Raw genomic sequence first — 24,695 nt, 5'->3', positions numbered from 1 at the left:
ACACCCACACTGCTCCTTGTTAGGTTCCTCTCCAGTGTGCCATGGACATGTGACTTATGATGTACATAGGATCAGCCAATAACTAAGGCCCGTAATATAGAGGCGCGCACGGCAGTTATAGTTGGCTGTGGTTAGCCAGCCATTGCATGCTAGGGCTGCACGCGCGCACGGCAGTGAGCGTGGAGCCGGGCAATAGGGGAGAAGACTCAGAAAAGTAAGTATTCGCGCAGCTACAGCCGCTGTAATGTATGTGTGTGTGTATGTTTATGTGTGCAAAATATTAATAAATAATTTATTCTCACAGCATGTCTTTTTTTATTTTTAATACACACACACACACACACAAACACACACATACACACACATATACATACACACACAGCTTCCCCAGGGACACACACACAGTGACACACACACACAATACCTTCCAAGCCTGTCGCTCACAGCAGCACGGATCATACACACAAAACGTGTGCGTCACGTGCACGAGCGTTCGCACAGGCACGCGCGCGCCCAATATATTACTGGCCTATGGCTGTGGAAGAGGCAGGCTGAGGAGCCTTTAAGAGGGGTTGGGTGGTCACGTGGAGTTAGATCTCCATGAGCCAGGATGACATCAGTCCTGTACCCAGAGACCACCTGTTTCAGACCCTGCCTACAGAAGGGAGACTTAAGAACTGTTTCAATGCTCTTGTTTAAACTGAGGAAATAAAAAAACAATAGCCACAATCTTTCATTCAGCACAATGTGCGGCGGTATCAAATCACACACTCACAATTTAGTTACAAATCTAACACCATTGTTGTAGATAATACATTTATTGTTTTAACATAAATGGTCCCAGCACATGCCAATACAAACTTAGGAACTTCATTAAATAATACAGGAGAGAAATTTAATCTGCATGAAGCCAAAAAAATCATGTTTAAAAAAACATTACAAACTATAATACAAATACAGGGCTTTACATTAATGTTTGATTATATATATATATATATATATATATATATATATATATATATATATATATATATACACACACACACAGTATGTATGTGTGTGTGTGTGTGTGTGTGTGTGTGTACCTGTCACATCTACCATCTAACTTAAGGTCCACAGTGTGATATTGACCCATCCCTGGTTTTCTATTACCATTAGCTGATCTGTTTGTACCTTTGGTAACAGAGAGTACTTTCTGATTGACCTGATCACACCATTGATCTGGAGTTACTTGGCAAATGCATTGTCACACTGTCATTGCAAAATTAAAATCACGTGAAGCATCTGTCCCACGAGAAGTACTCTTCCCCTTCTCTAAAAGAAGTATCATTTCACATCTTTTCAGTTACAACGCACTTTAAATTGTCAGTGCGCTACGTTTCTGCCGCACGTGACTCTACAATACAATCTTAGAGGGATTTGAGACCATTGCAAGAATTCTATTGTGTTACCACTCTCCCAGGAGTTAACAGGAGGCTTGTTGGAAGGAGTGATGCCAGTAAATAATTAAAAAAGTGCCACGGAGACCTGGGTGACTATTCTCAGATGGCAACATTGTGTTATCAGTATAAATTAATGTTCCCAAATATCTCTCCATATAACAGCTGCCAATGCGATTCTTTACAGATGCAGCACTATGTACCACATTATTCAGTAAAACCTGGTGGCTGTTACGATAAGCGATGGCCAATCACCTGAGTGCTCGACAACTTGTGGTTAACCCTGTTTTTGACAACAAGTCTTTAAACATGTAAAATAAATTAATTTACAAAGTATACAAAATATATCAGAGAAATGAGTACCGAAATCCTGCAGAAGAAACCACCAACCTTAACTTCCACCTTTCAGCATCCAGTATGTTTTAAATATATGTTACACATATTTCAGCATATCGTTAAACAAGAGTGAAGTTTAAGTGTGGTGGTTGTCCAAATGATGATTGATATTGAAGTGATCTGGTATATGACAAACGTTGAGAACCCCTGGTGTATTTACATAACTGACAACGCTACTTGCAGTTCCTTACATAATGGTGTTACTTTAGAACTATACCTGATTGGTTCAGTTATAGTTACGCCAAGTATGTTCCGTCACCTTTGACTTTTACATGAAGTAAGGGCTTTGTATAGGACTATAGGACAATACATAAGATGTAGGAGTAACCACAAACATAACTCCTCTGATACTTGACCAATAAATGAGTGAATATTTGACACGGCAGCTCCTTCATTAAAGTTCTGTAACCTATTACCCAGCCAGAATACATAATTCGTATGATCACTACAGATCCCAGACAGATAAAGGAATATAGGTATTTTCATATAGAACCTCTCTTCTAAAATGCTAGCTGCGTCATAACGATACCTTTACGCCCACAGCATGCAAGATGGGGCCCTATGAAATCTGGTTTATTAACTTAGCAATTCTCCTTCTTATGAGGAACTGTTCCCATGTAACCTTGACTATTGTGGCATGTCTCCTTATAGGGATATAACTAAAGCATCTTTATATTAAGGTGCCTCTGTTAAAAGGGAATCTATGATGTACCTGAATGTGGTGGTGAGAAATCAAAGTCAACAGATGGCAAGGAGAAATTATTTTCGGAAAAGAAATAAGGAAACTTAGAGCGTGGACTTGAGTCCATTCTGTTAGGGGAATTGTGATCTATTTCCATATTAGTTCTGGCAGCATTCATGCCAGGCACTTTGTATTGAGTATTTATATCTTCACCAAGTTCTTCCGTTTGACCAGAGAAGGGTTTCTTCCACTTTGGAGCAGTCACATGTGCAGATGGCAAATCGACATCCAGTGTCTGGTCATCATGCTTCAAGCTTTGAAACTTTGGAGCATTGATGTCAACACCCGGTATTTCTGTTTGACCAGAGAACGGCTCCTTCCACTTTGGAGCGTTCACATGTGCTGAGGGCAAATCTGCATTAATTTCCAGATTATCAAATTCATCAATTTCACATTTTGGAGGTGAGATATTCACATCACCTTTCATTTTCGGAGCCTTTACATTCAGGTTACCGATGGGTAGCACTGGTACTTTTATCTTTGGAGCATAGATGTTGGGAGATGGCAGTTCCATATTAAATGCAGGGCCTTTTATCTGGGATGGGGTATGCTCCATGCCAGGTATTTTTATTTGACTGTCAGGTATGTTAATACCAGTCTCTGACATGTTCACAGAAGTTTTTGCAAAAGTGGGTAATATCACATTACCTTCTGGGCCTTCCATGGTTATCTTTGGTGCCTTAACGTGAACACCAGGTCCTTGAAATTCCCCTTCTAGTTCTGGAACTCTAACTTTTAGGTCAGCATCAGGGCTTTTGAATCGTGGACCTTTTACACCAGCACTGGGTACATTTGCATTGATCTCTGGGCTTTTCAATTGAACATTAGCTTCTGGTGTTTTTATTTTAGCATCATAGTCCCCTGAAATAGGTTTGGATTTTCCAAAAGTAGGCACCTTAAACCTAGGCATGCTCATCTTTTTATCTGGATTTTTGATATTGATATTCGGAGCATTGATATTCGGAGCATTGATATTAGGTGTTGAGAAATTTCCATGTAGCTCTGGAGAAGAAATATCCCCCAGGGTTGGAGATTCTAAACCTAAGTCCACATCTGGAAGACCAGATTTAGGGTGGAAAATACGTAAGGATGGAAATTTAAATTTTGAATCTCCACGGGGGGGCTTTACCTTTAAGTCCGGACTTTTAAAAGTCCCTTGAGATAATGTGACATCTATATTAGGTTTTTTAATTTTTCCATCCAGATGTACCTCAGGTGCGTCAACATTTGAACCTGACAGTTGAAATGAGGGCTTTTTAAATTTGGGAGCATTTATGTTTGTCTCAGGGCCTTTGACATTGATTTGGGGTGCATTTATATCCAGTTTTGGAGCCTGTAAAGACCCATCCACCTGTACATCAGGTGGTTGGATATTTTGGCCTATTTGGAAGGAAGGAAATTGAAATGAGGGCATTTTCAAATTTGGAGCCTTTGTTGCAGGGCCTTGAACATTTATTTGTGGGGCATTTATATCTAACTTTGGAGCCCCTAAAGATCCATCTAATTCTACATCAGGGACTTGAACATTGGGACCTGACATTTGGAAAGAGGGCATTTTAAGCTTTGGTGTATTTATGTTTTGTTCTGAACCCTTAATGTTGAAAGATGGCATTTGTATTTTTGGTCCTTTCATATCTGCATTTGGAAGTTCTATATTTGCTTCTGGGCCACTAAAATCCCCTTTAATTTTTGGAACAGACATGTCCACATTTTGAGCATTAATGTCCAGCTTGGGTCCTTTGAAGTCTCCGTGCACATTTGGCAAGGAACCAGTAGCTTCAACTTTTGGGCTTGACATTCCAAAGGAAGGCATTTTTAATTTTGGTGTATTAAACTTTTTATCAGGTGTTTTAATATTTACGTCTGGGGCTTTTATATCCAGACCTGGAGCTGAAAGATCAATGCCTCCTTTTAAATCTGGAGACTTCAAACTTAAATCAGCATCAGGTAATCCTTTTTTCATATTGAACAAGTTAAATGAAGGCATTTTAAATTTTGATCCTTTAATTTCTGGCTTTGGAACATTAAGGTTTATATCAGGGCCTTTGAGATTGGGCATTTTTAGATCAGCCTTAGGAAGATTAATATTAACATCTGTGCCTTTCATCTGTGGAAGATCAACATCTATTTCTGGTCCTTTCAGTTTTGGCATTTTTAAATCTGCCTTTGGAAGATCAACATTTATTTCTGGTCCCTTCAGTTTTGGCATTTTTAAATCTGCCTTTGGAAGATCAACATTTATTTCTGGTCCCTTCAGTTTTGGCATTTTTAAATCAGCCTTTGGAAGATCAACATCTATTTCTGGTCCTTTCAGTTTTGGCATTTTTAAATCTGCCTTTGGAAGATCAACATCTATTTCTGGTCCTTTCAGTTTTGGCATTTTTAAATCTGCCTTTGGAAGATCAACATTTATGTCTGGTCCTTTCAGTTTTGGCATTTTTAAATCTGCCTTTGGAAGATCAATATTTACTTCTGGACCTTTTAATTTTGGAATGTGTAGGTCAGCTTTAGGAAGATCAACATTCAGCGCTGGACCTTTCAGCTTGGGAATCTGAAAATCAGCTTTAGGAAGATCAACATTCAGTGCTGGGCCCTTAATTTTGGGAACATTTACATCCAATTTAGGAAGATCAACTAACCCGAAATCTGCTTTAGGTAGATCAACATTTACTTCTGGGCCTTTTAGTTTTGGCATTTGTAAATCTGCTTTAGGAAGATCAATGTTCAGTGCTGGACCTTTCAGCTTGGGGATCTGAAAATCAGCCTTAGGAAGATCAATATTCACATCTGGACTCTTAATTTTAGGAACTTTCACATCTAATTTAGGAAGATCCGCATTGATCTCTGGACCTTTCAGCGTTGGAATGTTTAAACCTGCTTTAGGGAGATCAACATTCACTTGGGGAACTTTAAATCTGGGGCTTTTTATACCTCCTTTAGGAAGATCCACATTCAAATCTGGACCTTTCAGTTTTGGCATTTGCAAATCTGCTTTAGGAAGATCAATATTAAAATCTGGACCTTTTAAATGTGGAATTTGTAAATCTGCATTAGGTAGATCAACATTCACATTTGGACCTTTTAGTTTTGGAATTTGTATATCTGTCTTTGGAAGATCAACATTCACTTCTGGACCTTTCAACTTTGGGAGGTTTAAGTCTGCTTTTGGAAGATTAACATTCAATTCCGGTACATTAAACTTGGGGCCTTTTACTCCAGCTTTAGGGAGGTCAACATTCAGTTCTGGCCCATTCACTTTTGGAATTTGAAAATCTGCTTTTGGAAGATCAACATTCAATTCTGGACCTTTAAATTTGGGGAGTTTTATACCAGCCTCAGGAAGATTCACATTCACATCTGGACTTTTAAATTTGGGCATCTTCACATCTGCATTGGGAACATTAATGTTCACGTCTGCACCTTGTAATTCTGGACCTTTCAGATATGCTTTAGGTAGATCAGCATGCAGTTCTGGACTTTTGAGTGTTCCCTTTGCCTTTGGAATGGCGAGATCAACATCTGGAAGAGACTTTTTGGACTGGAAAAAGTTTAGTGAAGGCATCTTAAACTTCGGTCCTTTTATGTTAGGTGTAGCTATGTTTCCTTCAGGACTTTTTAACTTGCTTGAAATGTCCACATCTGGAGCCTTTATTTTGCCATCCAGATCTACATTGATGTTAGGAACATTAGCTTTCAGATTTGAAGTATTCACATCTATGTCAACATCTGGAATACCATTCTGTTTATGTATAATATTTAGCGAAGGTGTTTTGAGGTCTACATCTAAATCAGGGGACTTTACTTTGGGTCCCGAAAGCCCAAATGAAGGCATCTTAATTTGTGGCCCACTCCCTTTACTTGGTGAACCTTTAATATTCATCTTTGGTGCACTAACATCTACATTCATTAACTCCCCTTGCACTTTTGGAGCTGCGATATTCACATCAGCTCTGGGACCCTTGATGCTGGGTATATCGGCATCAATGCTTGGCTGCTGTACTTTGAAACCGAAACCCTGGTTTTCTGCATCAGGGCCTTTGATACGGCCTTGGAAGTCTGGAGAGGAGATACCAGGTAACTCAGTTGCTGAGTTATATCCACCCACATGCATTTTGGGAACCTGTATTGTGTTAGATTTCAGCTGTTCATTATTTGTGCTAGGCTTGGACAAATCTTGCATGGAGACGGATCCTTTAAGGTATCTGCGAATCTTATTGTTGAAGATATCCTCATATGTTGATGCTTTGACACCCTATAAAAAAACAAGAGGGATTATTAGAATGGTTAAAGCTTACAATTTTTTAGTGGCGCTAACTATTTCAGACAGACTCACCAAATGGTCTGGTTGCACTGTATTAAGGCTGATTTGAGGCAACGTTGATTCATTTTTCCTATGGAGTTGCAGGCCAGCTTTGTAAGGCTCTGTTGCTTTCAAAATACTAAGAACCTCATCCTTCTGCAGATTATCAAAGAAGATAGTAGCCCCTAGAAGTTCGTCCCCTACAAAGAGTAACATTCTATGGTTATTTTGCAGTTTAATAAACGTTGATGGTCACATAACATATTATCCATCCATTAATTGCTTTTATTCAGTCATTACACCCCTATACATAGTGAAACCTAAGTCTGTATGACAAAGGAGACTTTTGGTTGCATCCTTTGATCAAATAATGACAAGCCTACTAACTAATGTCAAGGTAAGTCTCAGTAGCAGGTCCCTACGCTAAATGCATGAAAATGTTCTGTGAAATACACCTTGAAGGGGTTAATACACTAAGCATAAACGTATGTAACTTAGTGCAGTTAAAAACTGGTATATACCAGTGAAGATACTTACATGTATGCAAGTAAAGCGAAAAGTGAATTTACAGGGACCTTACTGGGAGATTAAATACCTTGATAATGAGAGACTAACCTCCCACAAGCTGCTCAATAAGCAGTTACAGATGGATTGGCTAAATACATTAATCACACCCCAATAGTGGTGCCCACTGGAAGTGTGCTGATAGGGATTTAACTTGGCCCAACAGAAAAAGTAAAACAAATATATATATATATATATATATATATATATATATATTCACCCCACGCCCCCCGCACTCAGTCTCATGCCCCCCTTGGGGGTCGCGCCTCCCAGTTTGCGCACCGCTGCTCTATAGAGTCAAATTCAAGATACTTGTCCTACAAAGCTATACACCTTCAAAGGTATTCACAACACCACTACTCCCTATATCTCTGACCTAATTTCCAAGTACTCTGCCACATGCAATCTATGCGCGGCTCAGGATCTACGTCTCTCCACCTACCTCAATACTTTCTCTCTATCCATCCTCCAGACTACCATACATATATTTAAAGGTTCCCTAAACATCCCTTTTTTAAGGTGGCCTATACAACTCTTTCCTGATTTATTTATTTTACTTTCATCTGAGAACCACATACCCAGAATCCCCAAGTTTACAGCTAAACCCCATGCTGAGCAACTCCCTCCCTTCACCAAACACACTTAATGTCTTGTGTTTCCATTCCGCATCTTGTTAGATTGTAAACGCCTTATGACCTTCTTATTGTCTGTTTGTCCTAACTTATATGCACTCTTTGTGTTTATTTAACATTTTTGTCCTCGTCCCCACATTGTACTGTGCTGTGGAATATGATGGCACCATACAATTAAATAATAATAATAATAATACTATACCTTGTTTCAGTCCCAAGTTATTGCCAACTGGGCCATCCTTAACGCTAGAAACGACAACGCTCCCATTGTCATCATCCAATGTCAGTACATCGCAAATGCTTCCAGGGCGTCCTGTGAGAAGCACCCTATTATGGTTGTCCAACAAGTTACTCTGCAGTGGGAGAAAGATTGAAATGAGTATTTTGCAGAACAGATATCTACGTTTCTATGCATCATGCAAGCATTTAATGTATACCCTGTTCATTTATGTAACTGTCTTTGTAACCACGTATTATTTGTCATATTAACTATGCCCAGGACATACTTGAAAACGAGAGGTAACTCTCAATGTATTACTTCCTGGTAAAACATTTTATAAATAAATAAATAAAATAAATAAATAAATACATTTGATTTTTAGATCAATGAAAGCAGCAAACCCCCTACCTGCCACGCACTGCTGCTAAACCTCAATATTTTTTAGATATCTACTTTTTAGTCTTTAGATATTTTGTTTCCATTCTTGAAATTGAAACAAGAAGGCTGTGGCCAGTTGTACCCAACTTGCTGTGTCAGTGTTTATGGAAAGGGGAGTTTGGTTGATAAGGAGGAGGGGGAGGGAGTACAACAATGGTTTGCAGGTCAAGCATACATGCAAAGCATAAGGGGGTTATTTATCAACATAGGTACAAAAAACAGCACCAGATTTCCCACAAAAATAATCACATTGCATGCAAGATTGTCTTTCGCAACAGTTTTACAGTAGGAATACTTCAATAAGTTACCTTTACATTTGTAATGTGTGAACATACAGTATATAAATAATAACTATTTATGAAGCTCCCAATGAATGTATCTTTTAATTCTATGTTTTAGCATGCAACTGCCTCAAATTTACGGTATCATGTTAATCATGTTTTTTACATGTAATGCTTATCTGTGTGCCAATGATCTGGGAGTTTCTTTGTCGTTTAAGAACAGAAAACAATGATGGCCAGTATCATAGAATGTGATACCTCCCACCAGGGCTGCCAACAGGGGAGGAGAGTCGGGACAACTGCCCTGGGCCAGGCGCAGTGGAAACTCTGGTCCTGGGCTTCGGGAAAGCTGTCTGCGACCCTGCTTCCCCCAGTAATGAGTGACATTGTAACCTATCCAACTTCTACTGACATTGCCCAAACCTCTCACTGTACAGTGGCACTAACAGAGAGATGTTCAAAATGCCTCACTCAGTGTCAACTTGTTGTTCTTAATTTGATTCATAGCCCACAATCCCAGAGCATTCATTTTCACATTACTGTTTTATATGCTTCCGCAATATTCATTTATTAATTTACTCACCATTTTGCCTGCAGATTCAGAGTTTCATGCTGTGCCTGTGCAATCCCTCACATTCCTGTCAAAATAGAAAGAAAGTTTTTTTTGTGTATTTCTCACGAGATCAAAAGTGAAATCACAAAGATATCTTTAAATCACACTGAGCCTTTTCTAATTAAACATGCACCCACAATCCTAAAGGTGAACAAGCCACATGCTGCAGAAACATAAGTACATTCCTTTACTATATCCTTTCACTTGCTCGCCCATCTTTAAGGGAAATGGTCAGTAGAGCCCAATTTGACATGGCAGACTCGGAAACCTTTCACCTGCTTTGGCCCAGTTAATGTCATGTTAATACCGGTATATCTTCAAAGGACAATACATAACTTTCAGCCATTACTCCCTTAAAGAGCATTGTGTTCACTGTAATGAATGTTAGTGACAGTGACTTGCAACAAGTCAGTATCACAACAATGTAGATTTATTAAAGCCTGTTAAGGTTAACATGGGGTCATGTAACGTTATGTTATTTAAGTTATACCCCAAACATGCTGAAGTACTCATTTACTCTGCACTATCGCTACTGGACTTGCGCGGCCATTTCTAGATAATTCATTAAGTTGTACTGAAACTTGTCGTGACTCCTACCCAGACACTGAAATAGGGCTTTTGCAGTGTCTGGATGAGTGTATCGAAACAGTTAGACATACTTTAAATAGCACCGCGTTATTTTCCTCTCCTCTCTCTCTCCACTTCAGCAAAAGCCCTATGTCAGGTTCTCAATAGGGATAACTGGCATAGCGTCACGTTATTGGAAGATAATGCCACATTATGCTGCAATAGCGTGATATCAAGCCTACTGTATGCTAACAAGGTGTGGTTTGGACGTTGTTTTTGCATACAATTAGCTTGGAGGATGCCATGTTAACTCAGGAAACATACAGTATGAGTCCTGACTTTACAGGGCTTTGTGAGCCTGGTGCTTTGAGAGCAGTTGTTGACATCACTTGGAAGCAATCTGACCTTATGACCACACAGTAAAGTTTACTTTGAAACAGTGAGACCTGAAGGAAACACATCATGTAATTGCTTTCCCATGGCTTGTCTCTTTCTAAGTGTATTTATTTTGACATGCGCCTCCTTTTAATCACTGTGTAAATGGGTGTCATGTGCAATCACTCCAAACTACCCCTCCCAAAATGTAATAGTACACCGAGGTGAGTGATAGGGCGGTGCTTGGGCCTCCTCACATTTTGTTAGACTTTGAATCATCGTTTCATACCACACCAGTGCAGCATCAGTAGCGATACACACACTATAAAGGTGCAGCCACACATAACTTCTATGAGTTCACATACTGTACTGTAGGTGCTATGTGAAAAGTTACGTGGTTTATATGTTGACTAAACGAATGATTCCTCACAAGTATTTTTAACTCATTGTTGAAGGTTAAATTCTTTCCAAACTAAAGCTGTCTCACATTTTAATCTGGTCTGTAACTGTTACATAAGCCTATAATATATATTTCTTTAACTGTGCATGCCATGTATTGTATATAAGGTATACCCTGTTCACTTATCTCACTATATTTGTAACCATGTATTATTTGTCTTAACTCTGTGCCCAGGACATACTTGAAAACGAGAGGTAACTCAATGTATTACTTCCTGGTAAAATATTTTATAAATAAAAATAAATAAGGTTTGACGAGTCTGCATTTTCCCCTGAGAAATAGTGTAATTGTCACCTTTAATACAATGATAACATTACGTAGGCAATGCATCTTTAAGACCAATTAGTGTACAGAGCAGTCTGTTTAAATATACTGCTGCCTTTTGTGCTGTGCTCTTTGTTATTACAATCACTCAAAGAAAATCCTGATCTCAGTCAGTTCTCACTCTTTATAAAGCTGAGACTTTGTCCAAATAAGTCAGTGTATCCCTATCCCAAATAAAACGCACCGCAACTTTGCTGTACAGTGTATCCGCCAACTATCGTTGCATCGTAACCTGATCAAAAGCCGAACAAAATTATGCAAATACGAGCTGAAGTTTTAGGAGGTAGGAAATACATGGGTTAGTATTTCTTGGAACACTTCCACCCAACAACTTGTTCTGTAGCAATATTTAGTTCTTAGGTGCCACAGCAAAACCTTTTTTTTAAGTGGGTGCGGAAATGGAAATATCAATAACCGTGGCAGCTGTTTATCTCATTACAACCTTTGCCAAGTTAATTTCTTTCACAGGTAACAGTTGTTTTTTTCTGCTTTTGATACAACCAGCTAAGGAGATTGCAATTGTCTGATAATGTCTCAAAGGTGTAGTCTATAATCATTTCTTAAAAACTACCCAATCATTTGGGGTTGATCTGGTTTGTTAAAGAGGCCGTCCACACTACGTGATGTTTCCAAAATAGCAATAGTAAGGATTCCCCCAACGAAAGGCCCTTTACGCAACAGTAAGGCTTGTCCCTATTCATGGCCCTTGTTCAACAGTAAGGATTCCCCGTACAAATAGCCCTTATTCAACAGTAAGGATTCCTCCTACGAATGGCCCTTATTCAACAGTAAGGATTGTCCCTATTAATGGCCCTTATTCAACAGTAAGGATTCCCCTTATGAATGTCTCTTATTCAACAGCCGCTTTCCAGTGCTGAAGTGGAGTTTAGCTCTATTCAAATGATTGGGACTCAAATATTTTCCGGCATGGGAAGCTTTGGTTCTGAAGGTATTAATGGGTATGTATTGTAGATCAAGACAAAGCTCAGGTTTGTGACATTAGAGTCAGATTGCTAGGGAGTTTTACACTACTTCTGAACATTGGCGGATATTCTTAAACGTGTAATCGTGCTGATCTGTTGCTGCTGCTGCTGCACAGAGGCTCCCATCGACCTTAAAGGGAGTTTCTGCTCTGCACTATCGCACTGTAATAAATAACACTCATTGGGGCCTATTCTATAAATTTCAATAACCGACTCGAGTTTTTTTGGCACCCCCCGTACGATTTGGCAAGTTTGCTATTCAGAAAGCTTCAATGAGTTGCCAAACTCGTACGGGGAGTGCTTTTTCCCAAGAGTTCTCGCTCCTGGCCAAACAAATCGAGTGGGAGCTGACAAATAGCAAAATAGCACACTTTTGATAAAATCACGCTATTGTAGTAGCCACGAGCATCTCATCGGGGCGCTGAAATAGCGAGTTTATCAAAGATCTCTCCTCGTCACCCCAAAGGTGGCGGGATGGGATTTGAGAGTGGGACTTAGAAAAAAAATGCATTTTTCATGCATCGGATTGAAGCCAGGAATCTCCGGAGTTGATATGCATTAATACCAGCTCCAGAGACCCCCGGCTCCCGCACACTAGTATTAAAATGTAAATAAAAACACTGCGATCGCCTGTGAGAGCTGTGCAGGGAGAGGCGGCTCTCTCTGTGAAGCTCTCTATGCAGCTGCGGCCAGATCGTACGGGGAGAGCTTTGAGAGTGAGGCGCTGCTGTCCTGAGCGGGATTGCCATTTTCCTACCTCACGATTTGAGATGGTTTCAGACTCTTTCTGAATGCCATGATAACACAAATGACAAACCGTTCGGCGGGAACATGCCACATCGTTCGAGATTGCAGCAAAGTTATCGAAGCTGCTAGAATAGGCCCCACAGAGTCTGAGAGAGATTTTAATAGCATCACTTCATTGGCTAAATTATGCTATTGATCTGACTGTGACATGGAGAAGGGACGGAAGTACAGATTATAATAAGGAATTCTTAGGAGAAAATAATTATTTCTATGCGCTAAAAGTGCTGACTGTTGCTGTGTCGCTGTCAAAAATATTTTGGAGGTAGTATCCAACGCTATATTTCACTGTAGGCCAATTCTTGACATTTAAAGCATTGTAACAAAAGGTACATAAAGGTTGGACACTTGGCACTTCACGGTTGTTCACCCGGTTTTTGATCATGTGTGTATATACTGTATATATGAATCTAGGGAAAGATACACCTCCGCTCTAGGACATTTCTGTTTTTTGGTTACAAGCTTATCATATCACTACTATAACCCTTATGTAGCAAGCGACAAAAATGTGAACCGCCCACATTCCTTCAGGTTCTCACAGTGGATAATGTATGGTTAAAAACAAAACGAATGGACCTTCTCATAGCATATGCTTTATATTCCCACCTATGCCAGCAAGACCCTCGAGAATGCTCTTCTTCCAATTTATCTAACCCCTTTGCTGCCAGAGTGGGCTGCCATGTGGTGGAGGTCTTTCTAACAGAGATGGGGTTGAAACCAATCCCCAGTATTGCAGTGGTTCCTAACTTCAGTCCTCAAGGGCCACCAAACAGGTCAGGTTTTAAGGAGGTCCCTGCTTCAGCGCAGGTGGTGCAGTTAAAATGACTGAGCCACCTGTGCTGATGCAGGGATATCCTAAAAACCTAACCAGGTGGTGACAGTTGGAGTTGGGAACCACTGTTCTGTAGCATGAAACAAAGTGTAAAACATTAGCTAGTTAGAAGCTAAGAGGTGCAAACGCACAGCTTACCTCTTCAAAATAAGCATCCGCTCTCAGAGTTGCCCCGTGTATACACACAGCAAGTGACTTAGGCACGCGCTGACATTATACAAGTTATATGGCATTATGAAAGCGGAGGACCACTCTCTTAAATAATGGGTGCTAGTGTCTACACTCAGTGTTTCCCAACTCCAGTTCTCAGGGAACCCCAACAGGTCAGGTCATAAGGATATCCCTGCTCCAGCACAGGTGGGTCAATCAGAGGCTCAGTCATTTTGACTGAGCCACCTGTGCTGGAGCAGGGATATCCTTAAGATCTGACCTGTTGGGGTTCCCTGAGGACTGGAGTTGGGAAACACTGGACTACACAATATAATAACAAAAAGTAAAAATTACATTGGGGCACTGTTGGTTGTCGGAATAAGAAACTTAAGAAAATGCCTACTGCCCAAGCCCCAGAAGTGATTCCCAAACATAAACACATGTAATTGTGTTGGGATACGACAATCTGCTATATAAAATCTCATTTTAATCACACACACAGAGTAAGAAATGTCCAGACGTGTTTTACAAATCTTTAATCTCAATGTAATTCTAATTATTTTTACTTCTGTATTCTAAACATGTATATGTCTATGTATTGAATTTATTAACTTACATTTGTTTTCCGAGTATTTCGAACTAGAGAATCTGGTTAATATTGGAGGAGTCTGATATTCCCATGATATATTAACATGAGTCTTTATTGGGCCAAGGAGACCAAAATGGCCACAGGCAGGAAGCCTTGGAAGAGAATCTATTGATACTAGCAACATCATTGGATGTGACTGGCTGAACGCAGACACATCTGAGGGTGATATTGATTGGCTTGCCAGCAAGGAAGTACCAGTGATACATTTCAAATGATCTCCATAACACTGGATCTCCAGAGAAAGTAATCGGTGCAGAATAAACAAAGTAGAAAAGTAACACAAAATGCAGGATTCTTTTTTGTCTTGGTTGAGTGACTTGCTACACAATACTGTAGGAGTAGATACAGTACGAAATGTAGGCCAATAATATATTCCTGTCTAGCACCACCTGTGCATCAAGCTTATATTATGGGTCACAGGATGAGAAATTAGATGACCTACGATGGGTCTCCTAGTTACAGGCTGCTCCCATGACACAGCTTCAATCTAGTTCATCCTAACGTCATACAGCAAATGACATAGTGTTTTTATTTTATTACCTGTTCTTGTCATGAATGTGAGGATCACAGAGTTTAAGTTATAGTTTACAGTCAATGACTCACAGAGCAGAAGATAACTAAGCGATGGATGTTTTCAGCCCATAACTGTGACTCAGCAACTAGTAACTATTTGTTTCCAAAGTTTCGAGCCTCTGCCTCATATGTAGTTGGCTAATGTCATTTGTTTATAACTAGTTTTAATTGAACCTTAATTAACTTAACTATTGATAAACTCACGAGGTGCCTCAACAATTGGATCATATGCATATGGGTTCCACATGGGAAATAAAACTCAAAACACACTGTTATAACAACTTGCATTACATAACTACACTGCAATTCATGGCTTTGCAACACCACTAACTTTAAAGTTAAATTGCAAGTTCTTCAACTATAGATGCACTGCTAAACAAGGCAAAAATATTATCAGATTATTTGCCAATAACTACGTGAAAATGTGTCATTTTTTTCCCTTCCCATTTATGCATTATATGTGTTACATAAAACATGACTGGATTAAAACAAATATCATAAATCAGTTTTATAACCTTGTATAGTTTTCTACTGACTTTTATATGGTGTCACAAAAACGTAGTTTGGGCCTTATTGTTCAGTAAAAGTGTTGTGTCTATTATCAGACAGCTATGTTCTAAGGCTATAATTAGAGAAGCGTGTCCATTATTTATCCTTTTAAACTGTCGGAAAGTTTTCCCTCCGTTGGACAAGTCTTGGTTTACCAGCGCAATGTGAATGAAGCAACTTGAACCGTTTACACGGACTTGTAAACTTGTTAATACCGTACCTGTCAGTTATGAACAGGGCGAATTCTTATGTGAACAAGTACAAATAACTTGCCCCATATTTTCAATAACTGGAAGGATCTCTGGATCTGCATAAAACACACCTGATTTTGGTAATCTACATGCAATATTAGGTGGCTGCCGGTGCAGGGACCAAGAGGTCACAGTGTGGTCTAAATCAGTGGTGGTCAACTCCAGTCCTCAAGACCCCCCCCCCCCCCAACAGGTCAGTTTTAAGGATATCTCAGCTTCAGCACAGGTGGCTCAGACTGAGCCACTGATTGAGCCACCTGTGCTGATGCAGGGATATCCTTAAAACCTGACCTGTTGGGGGCGGGGGGGATTGAGGACTGGAGTTGACCCCCCTGGTCTAAACAATGATAGGAAAACTTTGTTGAGAAAAATATCACTTGTGTCAAACTTGACTTTTGTCATGTGTGTCACTTTGTGGCGTATGTATACGGCTTCCTAGATGTTGGGAAACCAAATCATTTTATCACCAAGGTCACTAATGAACTGAATTTCACTTAAAAAAAAGTAAATCCTGAATGGATAAGAACTTTCCAAGTTTCAAAAGGGGTCAAAGGTTTTTCTTGGGAAATGTAGAGATGGCTACATAATGATTCACTAACTAACAGATCATGGCTGGGTGGCTGTCCGCAGGACAGGTGATGGATATGGGAGGGGATACGGATGATTTAACGATGGAAAGCTTGGCTCGTATGACCCAGTAGTGGCCAGGTCTGAATGAGAGCTCACCCATCAGATAAAGATTAGAGAAAAAAAGTGGAGGGTTGGTAATAATAACTAACTTGACAGACTGGGATCATCGATCTGGAGGAGAATATATATGCAGTGGAAGGAGAGGAGCCCTCAGCCACACCCACAATCCAATAGGGTGTAAACCCTGTTATTAACCACCCGTGTTTTGGTTTTGCGGAAACTTATTTGTTTTGCTTCTGTTTTGAACTATGAAAGAATTAGGGAAAATAAAAAGATTTTAAAAATTAGGAAAATGCTAAATTAATAATAATTTTTTCTCAACGTTTGAACATTTTTTTTTAACTTTTGTGCATTAATTCCAAAGAATCATTTGCACACCCAAAAGTTTGACCGGTTTATAAAAAAAAAAGGTTTTTGTTTTGGTTTTTTTTTTTTGCTCATATTTTGCTTGATTAAAAAAAATGGTAGGATATTCTTCTTTAATTCATCCTGCCCAATATCCTACATCCGTTTCTTAAAGGTGCAACCCCCCTCTTAGCAGCAACATGAATTTATGCCAATAGTCGTTTCAATAAGTTACATTTTGGTTACGGATTGAAAACCAAGCAAAATCGGGATTAGAAAAATATTGTTATCATTGTTCAGGGCTTAACTGGAGCTCTGTATTGATTCCATTGGAAACAAGAAGCACAGTAAATCAAAGCCAATAACTACCAAGCCCAAGAAAGTTATGCCCCAGAATTCACTGCAGCAGCGTACCATACCGTAGTCATCATGTGCTGCTCCTTAGTTGTGTGTCTACTGCTCATTGTCTCCCTGCACCCTACCGGCTTCATTAAATGCCACATTTCTGAGCAAGTACTGGCTACGCCCCTGCTCGTTCCCCTTCTCCTGTTTGGGTCACTGAGAGGGGACAGGAACTGATGATGTCATCCTGGGGCCAGAGCCAAATAGGCAAAAGGTAGAGAAAACCAAGCAAATAAAAGGCAGAATTTAAACTCTCATATGAAAAGAATAGTATATTATTTATTCATTTAAAGAAGAGTGGAATTTTCATTTGAAGGAGGATTACATTTGTTTAAGGAAGCTAAGTCACTCGGTACGCTGTTCCCAATTAAAATATGTATATGTTATAAGCCAATTGTCACTGCCCTTCTAAGCTACATACTATAAGTAGAAACTGCGGTATCTCACATCTTGATGGAATAATAAGCTCTTTAGATTTTCAATCTTCGTTGCCACCTTAGTATGAGAGATGTACATTGTTGCGGTGGCTTATTTCACGAAGCTTTTTGCACATTTTCACAACGGTGAAAAGTGTGCAAGAATTACTTCGGAATTTTGCTGTCACGAAAGCCGCTTGCGGAATTTTTCCCCCCGTTTTCGACGTAAGCAAACGTTTGCTGCCGTATCCAAATTCCACAAGAGCGCTACAAAAACACCAGGTGAAAATAAGCCAATTTTTGTAAAAGACAGCGCAAAAAGCAAATTTGAAAAAGGAAATGTGAATACCCCAAAAAGCATCCAATTTCTTCATGGTCATTTTCACACTCATAACTTGATTAACACATACAGTAAGGGCTTAAAAGGAGATACACACACAAAAATACTGAGGTACTTCCCATACCAAGAAAACAGCACAAGAGCTATCTCTGGGGTGAATGATTTATAACAGGTTCATTTTCAAGAAAGAGGCCTTTCTCTGCTTAAAAATTCATTTAAAGTACAGTGTGGTAGTGGCTTCCTATTTATAGGTTCAAGTGTAATGCTTGGTTCTGTGAGAATAACACAGCTTTATAGTGGAGCCAAAGTTAGTGGGATGCTTGCAGATCTAGATCGACGCACCTCCTTTTTACACCCCTGTGACTGGAGATACCCTAAGAGAAGCATAGATTGCAAAAAGAGATGCCAGCGTCATTAAGGATGAACAAAGGAATGAGGAGTAGAGATTTTAGGCTCATTCACAGTATGGTCAGAAAGACACTAATCAAAGAGGGAAAATAGATGGTTTTAGACAGAGCTGATGAACCCAGACAGTCAGCCTAATGTATTCGAGAGGGGAATAGAGTGATGGAGTGGAGCAGTCTGCAGAACCACAATCAGCCCGTACATTAAATAAAAACTGAAGACAGCTGAGAGACCACTACCCCTGTGTTTCAGGGGCTATGGATTGGGCAGATCTCCTCTTCCTTCATGAAATTAGAGTTCCCATGATCTACTATAAGAGAGACCACATATGTTTGTGCTGTGCTTGATCCTTGTGCACCTGAAACAAAAGTGTGAACACAGGTGCACGCTGGGGAGAAAATTGGTCCTTAGGGTTGAGACTTGATGCTTCCTAACCTGCCGGAATCCTATGTTATCACTAAGGTCACTTTTATAATGCTCCAGCTATGTACAGAGTGCTTTACAATACAAGTACACAAAAGATAATCATGTTAGGACACATGAATACTGATCACGCTCTGTGCAAAACAGCGTCAGCCTCACTTTTTATTCTTGCCCTTCTCATTTGCCTTTTTTTTTTTTTTTTTACATTTTTAATTTGTGTTACTTTTTTAACATAAAAAAAGAATATTTATGCAATCAAACAAAAAACCCCAAATAAAACAGTACAACAGCAAAGCTAATAACATTATATCTGCTTTTTTGTTGAACTAAAATAATTATTACAGCATGGGTGCTATATCCAGATGTTTACATTTGTATTATAACCCTATTAGTAAAAGTGTATCACTATATTTATATAAAAATGAACAGATTGAAGAATGTCATTTAAGGTCATTTGATGTATCAATTTTTTTCAATCCAATAATTTACTGTAAATGTATTTCATTTTCTCTTCCTTCTCACTACTCACTTCATGCTCACACTTGTTTCTAAAAAGATTGAAAGCTTAAGAAGGCGCAATACCCCCAAACCAGGATATTTCGCTGTTGCAACCAGTTGGAGTTAAAACATTGCCACTAACTCCAGGAGCGCTGGCAGCCCTAGACACGGTGAGGCATTGGAAACACTGTGTCAGCCTTTGGTCAAGAAAGAAGAATATCAGCCCGCCAATGGTCTTATTGCAAAATAATATACAACATGTATTCAAGAGGATCAATGTTTCAGGCCAAAAGACAAAGGTCGGTGGTTGGACCGAAATGTTAATTCTCTATTATACATGTTGTATATTCTTATGCATTGGAGTGCTGTTGTTTCCAGATGTTCACACGTTTTCCCGGCGGGTGGACTTGATTCGGTGGCAGTAGATCAACAGTATTGTGAATGCTCTTTTCTATGGACACAGTCTTTGGCCAAATACATGCGAATTTGTAGAGAAAGCTACATCATAGCTGCACGGCCTGTTTACGCTCTATTTACACTGGTGGCATCAGAGAGAAGCGACTGAGATTGTGATTAACCAGATGTCAAACCTAGCTTTCAAATGGTAGACGTCCAAGTCCAACAATTCAAATATGTTCATGTCATTTCAGGTCTCTACATTTATTTGAGAGATTAAAATAACTCTTCTGGCTGAACCAGTCTCTGAGAGTCCGTCCCTCGCAATCATCCAGGATTAAAAGAACCTAATCTGAAGTGCTACAGAAACCAAACAATGACAAGTTAGAAATAACACACGAGTTCAGTTCTTTCCTTTTAATGATGCTCTTTCTCTGCACTTTGCTTGGTGGGATTGATATGATAATGTCATACCCCAGACAAGTCGTGATGGGACCATTAAACCTGCAGTGCTTTACTCTTTCTGTCAAGTGGATGTGTCTTAGACCTCCCAACTCGTCTGTCTGCATTCCTGTCTTCTCCATTCCTAACCCCTTACCCCCCTGTCAATCTCTGAAATCGTTGCCCAGTGCCACACATACCTTCTCACTTCCCATCCCTTATCTGTGCATTGATCACATACTTTACTGCTGAATAAGATCACATTCTCCAAGTACATCTGATCAAGATTTCTTTTCTGGCTGACTCCAAACCAAAACAAGTGGCATACCTTCATCCTGAGAATAGCTCACATACAATACTTGTTACACCTATTTCACCAGGGATTTGGACATTTAGTTAACCCTTGTGTGTCTCGCTATTCTTCTTTCACATGCACAGTACTGCCTATTTCATTGCAAGGCTAGGACAATACTGTAGGTAATCATATGAGTCCTGGCTTTTTAAACAGTGGAACATATATATTTGTAATACGTAGGAGATAAAGATTTTCTAATCACCAACATCCTATCTCTCAACTAGAATAAAAGTCACACAGGAAGCTATGTGTGTAGGTATGTTTAAATATCTTATTGCAGGGGTTCTCAACTCCAGACCTCAAGACCCCCCAACAGGTCAGGTTTTAAGGATATCCCTGCTTCAGCACATGTGGCTAAATCATTGGCTCGGTTAAAGCCTGAGCCACTAATTGAGCTGCCTGTGCTGAAGCAGGGAATGATTGAGCCACCTGGGCTGAAGCAGGGATATCCTGAAAATCTGACCTGTTGAGGGGGGGGGGGAGGGGCTGGAGGACTGTAGTTGAAAACCCCTCTCCTATTGTATTGTTCAGCAGGGACCAGCATATTATCTAGATCAGCGCTGCACAATTTTTCCTGCTCGCACCCCCCCCCCCCCCTCCTGCTTCCCTCCTTGCACACGCCCCCCCCCTTACCTCCTCTCCGGCTCCCAGCATCAAATGATGTCGCGGGGTCACGTGATGTCACGTTGCTATGGCGACGCGTCATCGAAGAGAAGGTAAGTGAAGTTGCAGAGGCCTCACGCGATCCCCCAGCATTAATTTAAATGGCTTGGGGGAAGAGCGCGGAACCCCTGAATAATCTTGCGCCCCGCTGATCTAGATAATGATACCTTTAACTAGACCCTCACGATAGCTGTTCAGTGAGATGATCAGTATATGAACTTTCCAGTGTCTACTTTTGCTGTTTACATCTGTGACGAGCTCCGATTGTTGTTCCCTTGCAAGCTATTAACCCACCGATTTTTATCCAGGATCAATAAGCCTACACAGCTTCTCTGCACTACAGTACATAGCGTTTAGAAGAGAAACAACGAAGGGCTGAAGACAGTAACCACTTCAACAGAGATCCTGCGATGTGTGGAGACTTTCAGTTTATTTGTAACTAGCATCTTTGCAAGGTGATGGGCCGGCAGTGCAAAGTGAGCAAATCAAAGCAATGCTCACTGGCTGCTCCGCTAGTGAGGGTTTATCCCCCGACAGAAAGTTCTGTGCCACACGTCTGCGCAGAATCTGTGATTTATGTCATGCTTCATGCTGATGCTTTTGATGTGTGTTTGACAAATCAAGAAAACTGCCTTGGAAGATGCTGCTTAGTCATTAAAAGTATTTCAAGTGAGTTTATTTGACTAATGTTTGCTGTATAGTTTCCCTAAACCTTTTTCAGCGCCGGAGTGACTAGAAATGCAGCAGAAGGGTTATTTATTAAAGTCTTCTGGCTGTAAAACTGGGGCAAAACCAGGGCAAAATAATATTTCTCATGAATAAATCCCTTTTCAATAGGATTCTTTTTCTTTGATAAATGTGATGTTAATTTTTGCCCACATTTTGCATCCTGGAGACACCCCAATATGTTCAATACCCCCATTGAATCTGTGGAGGTAAAGCTTATATCATATTTACAATGCTTCACTTAAGTTCATGGATTATGGAATGCAATTGACTCCACCTTAATTATGCTCCAACCTCTCATATGCAGGGGGCACGCCAGCTTGTCATACTGTATTTGTGCCGCTTTATTAAGCAAATGGCGTAAGCCTGACCAGAAGCTATACACAAACAGCAATGCAGACAGCTCAGGTTGCATTTTTGTCCATAATAAAACTAGATTTGTATAGAGTTAACTTGTATTGGACATAACAGTCTGTCATATAGGTGGGGAGCTATGGCAGCCTCTCTCACTTCAAAACTCCCTCCTTCAGATTTAGTATACATAACAATGATAAAAAATAACTGCTCTAATGTCTCACTCTTGTGCTTCTAATAGCTATTAAAATGTCACACATTATATTAAAGGCAAAAAGTCGACAATCCAAGGGTTTCTTAAATTATCAGATAATGACAACTCTGGAGACCATATACTTCCTTAGTGATGCTTTTATGATAGTGAAACAAATGATGGTATATATATATATATATATATATATATATATATATATATATACACACACACATATATATATAGATATATATTCCTAATGTATCATGACCATTTTCTTGAATAAACATTAACAAATGATAATAGGCATAGCATTCGAGAAGTAGATACTAATCATACCAAAGTGCACATACAATGTACAAATACTTTATGCATGTAAATAGTATACAAAATATCCACACTGTAAAATGAAGCCTGTGTAGTATTATGTCTTTGGTGATTGCCGTCTTACCTTTGGATGCCCAGACTGCAGTATTCAGGTCTCCTGACACTTTGGAAGTGAGCCTTTGACACCTGCCACAAAATGCTACTATCCTTTAAAGAAGGCAAACAAGTCTTGCAAGTGGAAATATGCTGGGCGGTCACATTTTATGACTCGGAGGGATGGGCAAGTTAGGCATGAAGACAGGGCCACATTAAATGACATCACGGGGACATGCATTAATAAAGAAAGAGGTGCACGTTGAAACTGCATAATGTACAGGGGAGGATTTCTGAATGAAAGGGACAACTCCCTGGTTCAAAAAAATTAACCGACTGATCCATCCCTGGTTTTGGAAAGTAGTTTGGGAAATGGTGGGAAGGTTGCAAGTCACAATAAGGAGTTTCCAACATGTGGCATGGCTGTATTCCTTGCCTTTTGGAGGAGATGTTTCAAAATGACACAGTTTTCTCCACACATTATCTTGCGCAGGCGTTCAATGTATGGCACTTGTTATTTCCAATTCTTACATCTAATACCGAACTCTTGGCCACAGATGTTAATGACTTCTCAGACTTTGCGGACTTACAGCAGCAGATGTGTAACACCCCCTCTCCCCCAACTTAATCGCCTCTTTTTGTTACCAGGGTGGGATCCAGGGTTTCCCTGGAGCTGAATTACATCAAATTCAGCTTCCCGGGACTTCCTGTCCCCAAAATACTTACCAGGTATAAGTAGCGCCAGGGCTTCCCAATATTGAAATCTCCTGTGTCACATGGACCAATAGGAAGACGAAATACAGTAGATGATGCTGTGGCTTCCTATTGGCGTTACGCAGTAAACTTAAACCGTCATGTTCTTTACCCTGGAGACTGCGACAGGTACGAGCTGCTTTTTCCAGTATCTCAGGAGCCAGCGGGTCCTCGGAGCTGACATTACTGCGGTTTAGATGCAGGGACCCTCAGGTTCCCATCCTGTTAAAAAATAATAATAGGGGGTTTAAAAAAATGGACATAAAATGATCAGGGGAAATTGCGGCTTTTACAGATACAATGTAAAAAGAGAGCTGCACAATCTACAGAAACAAACTCTAATACATCATATTGTAACATTGAGCTAGTGGTCAAAGTGGGATAGTCCTGCATCAATATACTGTACAGTATGAAATTGGATTAATGTATGCCCCAGACCCTCTAAGAAACATCTTACCAACATAGCTCATGGGGTTTATGTATCAAGGCAAGTAGATTGGTGCAAAACTGGAGCATTTTCATCCGGCACCTATGTGTCAAAGTATTTTCTACATTACTGAAAAGACTTTCACAACCAGCAGCAGATCACCATGCAGGACTTCCACACCAACCACTTGCAGCAGATCACCGTGCAGGACTTCCACACCAACCACTTGCAGCAGATCACCGTGCAGGACTTCCACACCAACCACTTGCAGCAGATCACCGTGCAGGACTTCCACACCAACCACTT

General features: G+C 40.0%; 1 protein-coding gene across 1 annotated transcript; it reads right to left on the bottom strand.

The window, feature by feature from the left end:
• Positions 1 to 993: 993 nt before the first annotated feature.
• Positions 994 to 23,392, bottom strand: LOC142493032 (uncharacterized). The gene is made up of 5 exons (XM_075596442.1): positions 23,241 to 23,392; positions 9,596 to 9,650; positions 8,276 to 8,426; positions 6,911 to 7,077; positions 994 to 6,829 (listed from the first exon to the last, which is right to left on the bottom strand). The coding sequence occupies exons 2-5, from the start codon at positions 9,596 to 9,598 to the stop codon at positions 2,537 to 2,539; spliced, it is 4,614 nt and encodes a 1,537-aa protein (XP_075452557.1). The 5' UTR covers positions 9,599 to 9,650; positions 23,241 to 23,392; the 3' UTR covers positions 994 to 2,536.
• Between the last annotated feature and the right edge of the window lie 1,303 nt (positions 23,393 to 24,695).

This window comes from Ascaphus truei, chromosome 4 (genome assembly GCF_040206685.1).
Source record: "Ascaphus truei isolate aAscTru1 chromosome 4, aAscTru1.hap1, whole genome shotgun sequence".
Taxonomy (NCBI): Eukaryota; Metazoa; Chordata; class Amphibia; order Anura; family Ascaphidae; genus Ascaphus; species Ascaphus truei.
Note: the sequence above shows the minus strand (reverse complement) of the source record. Positions and strands in the feature narration are given on the sequence as shown.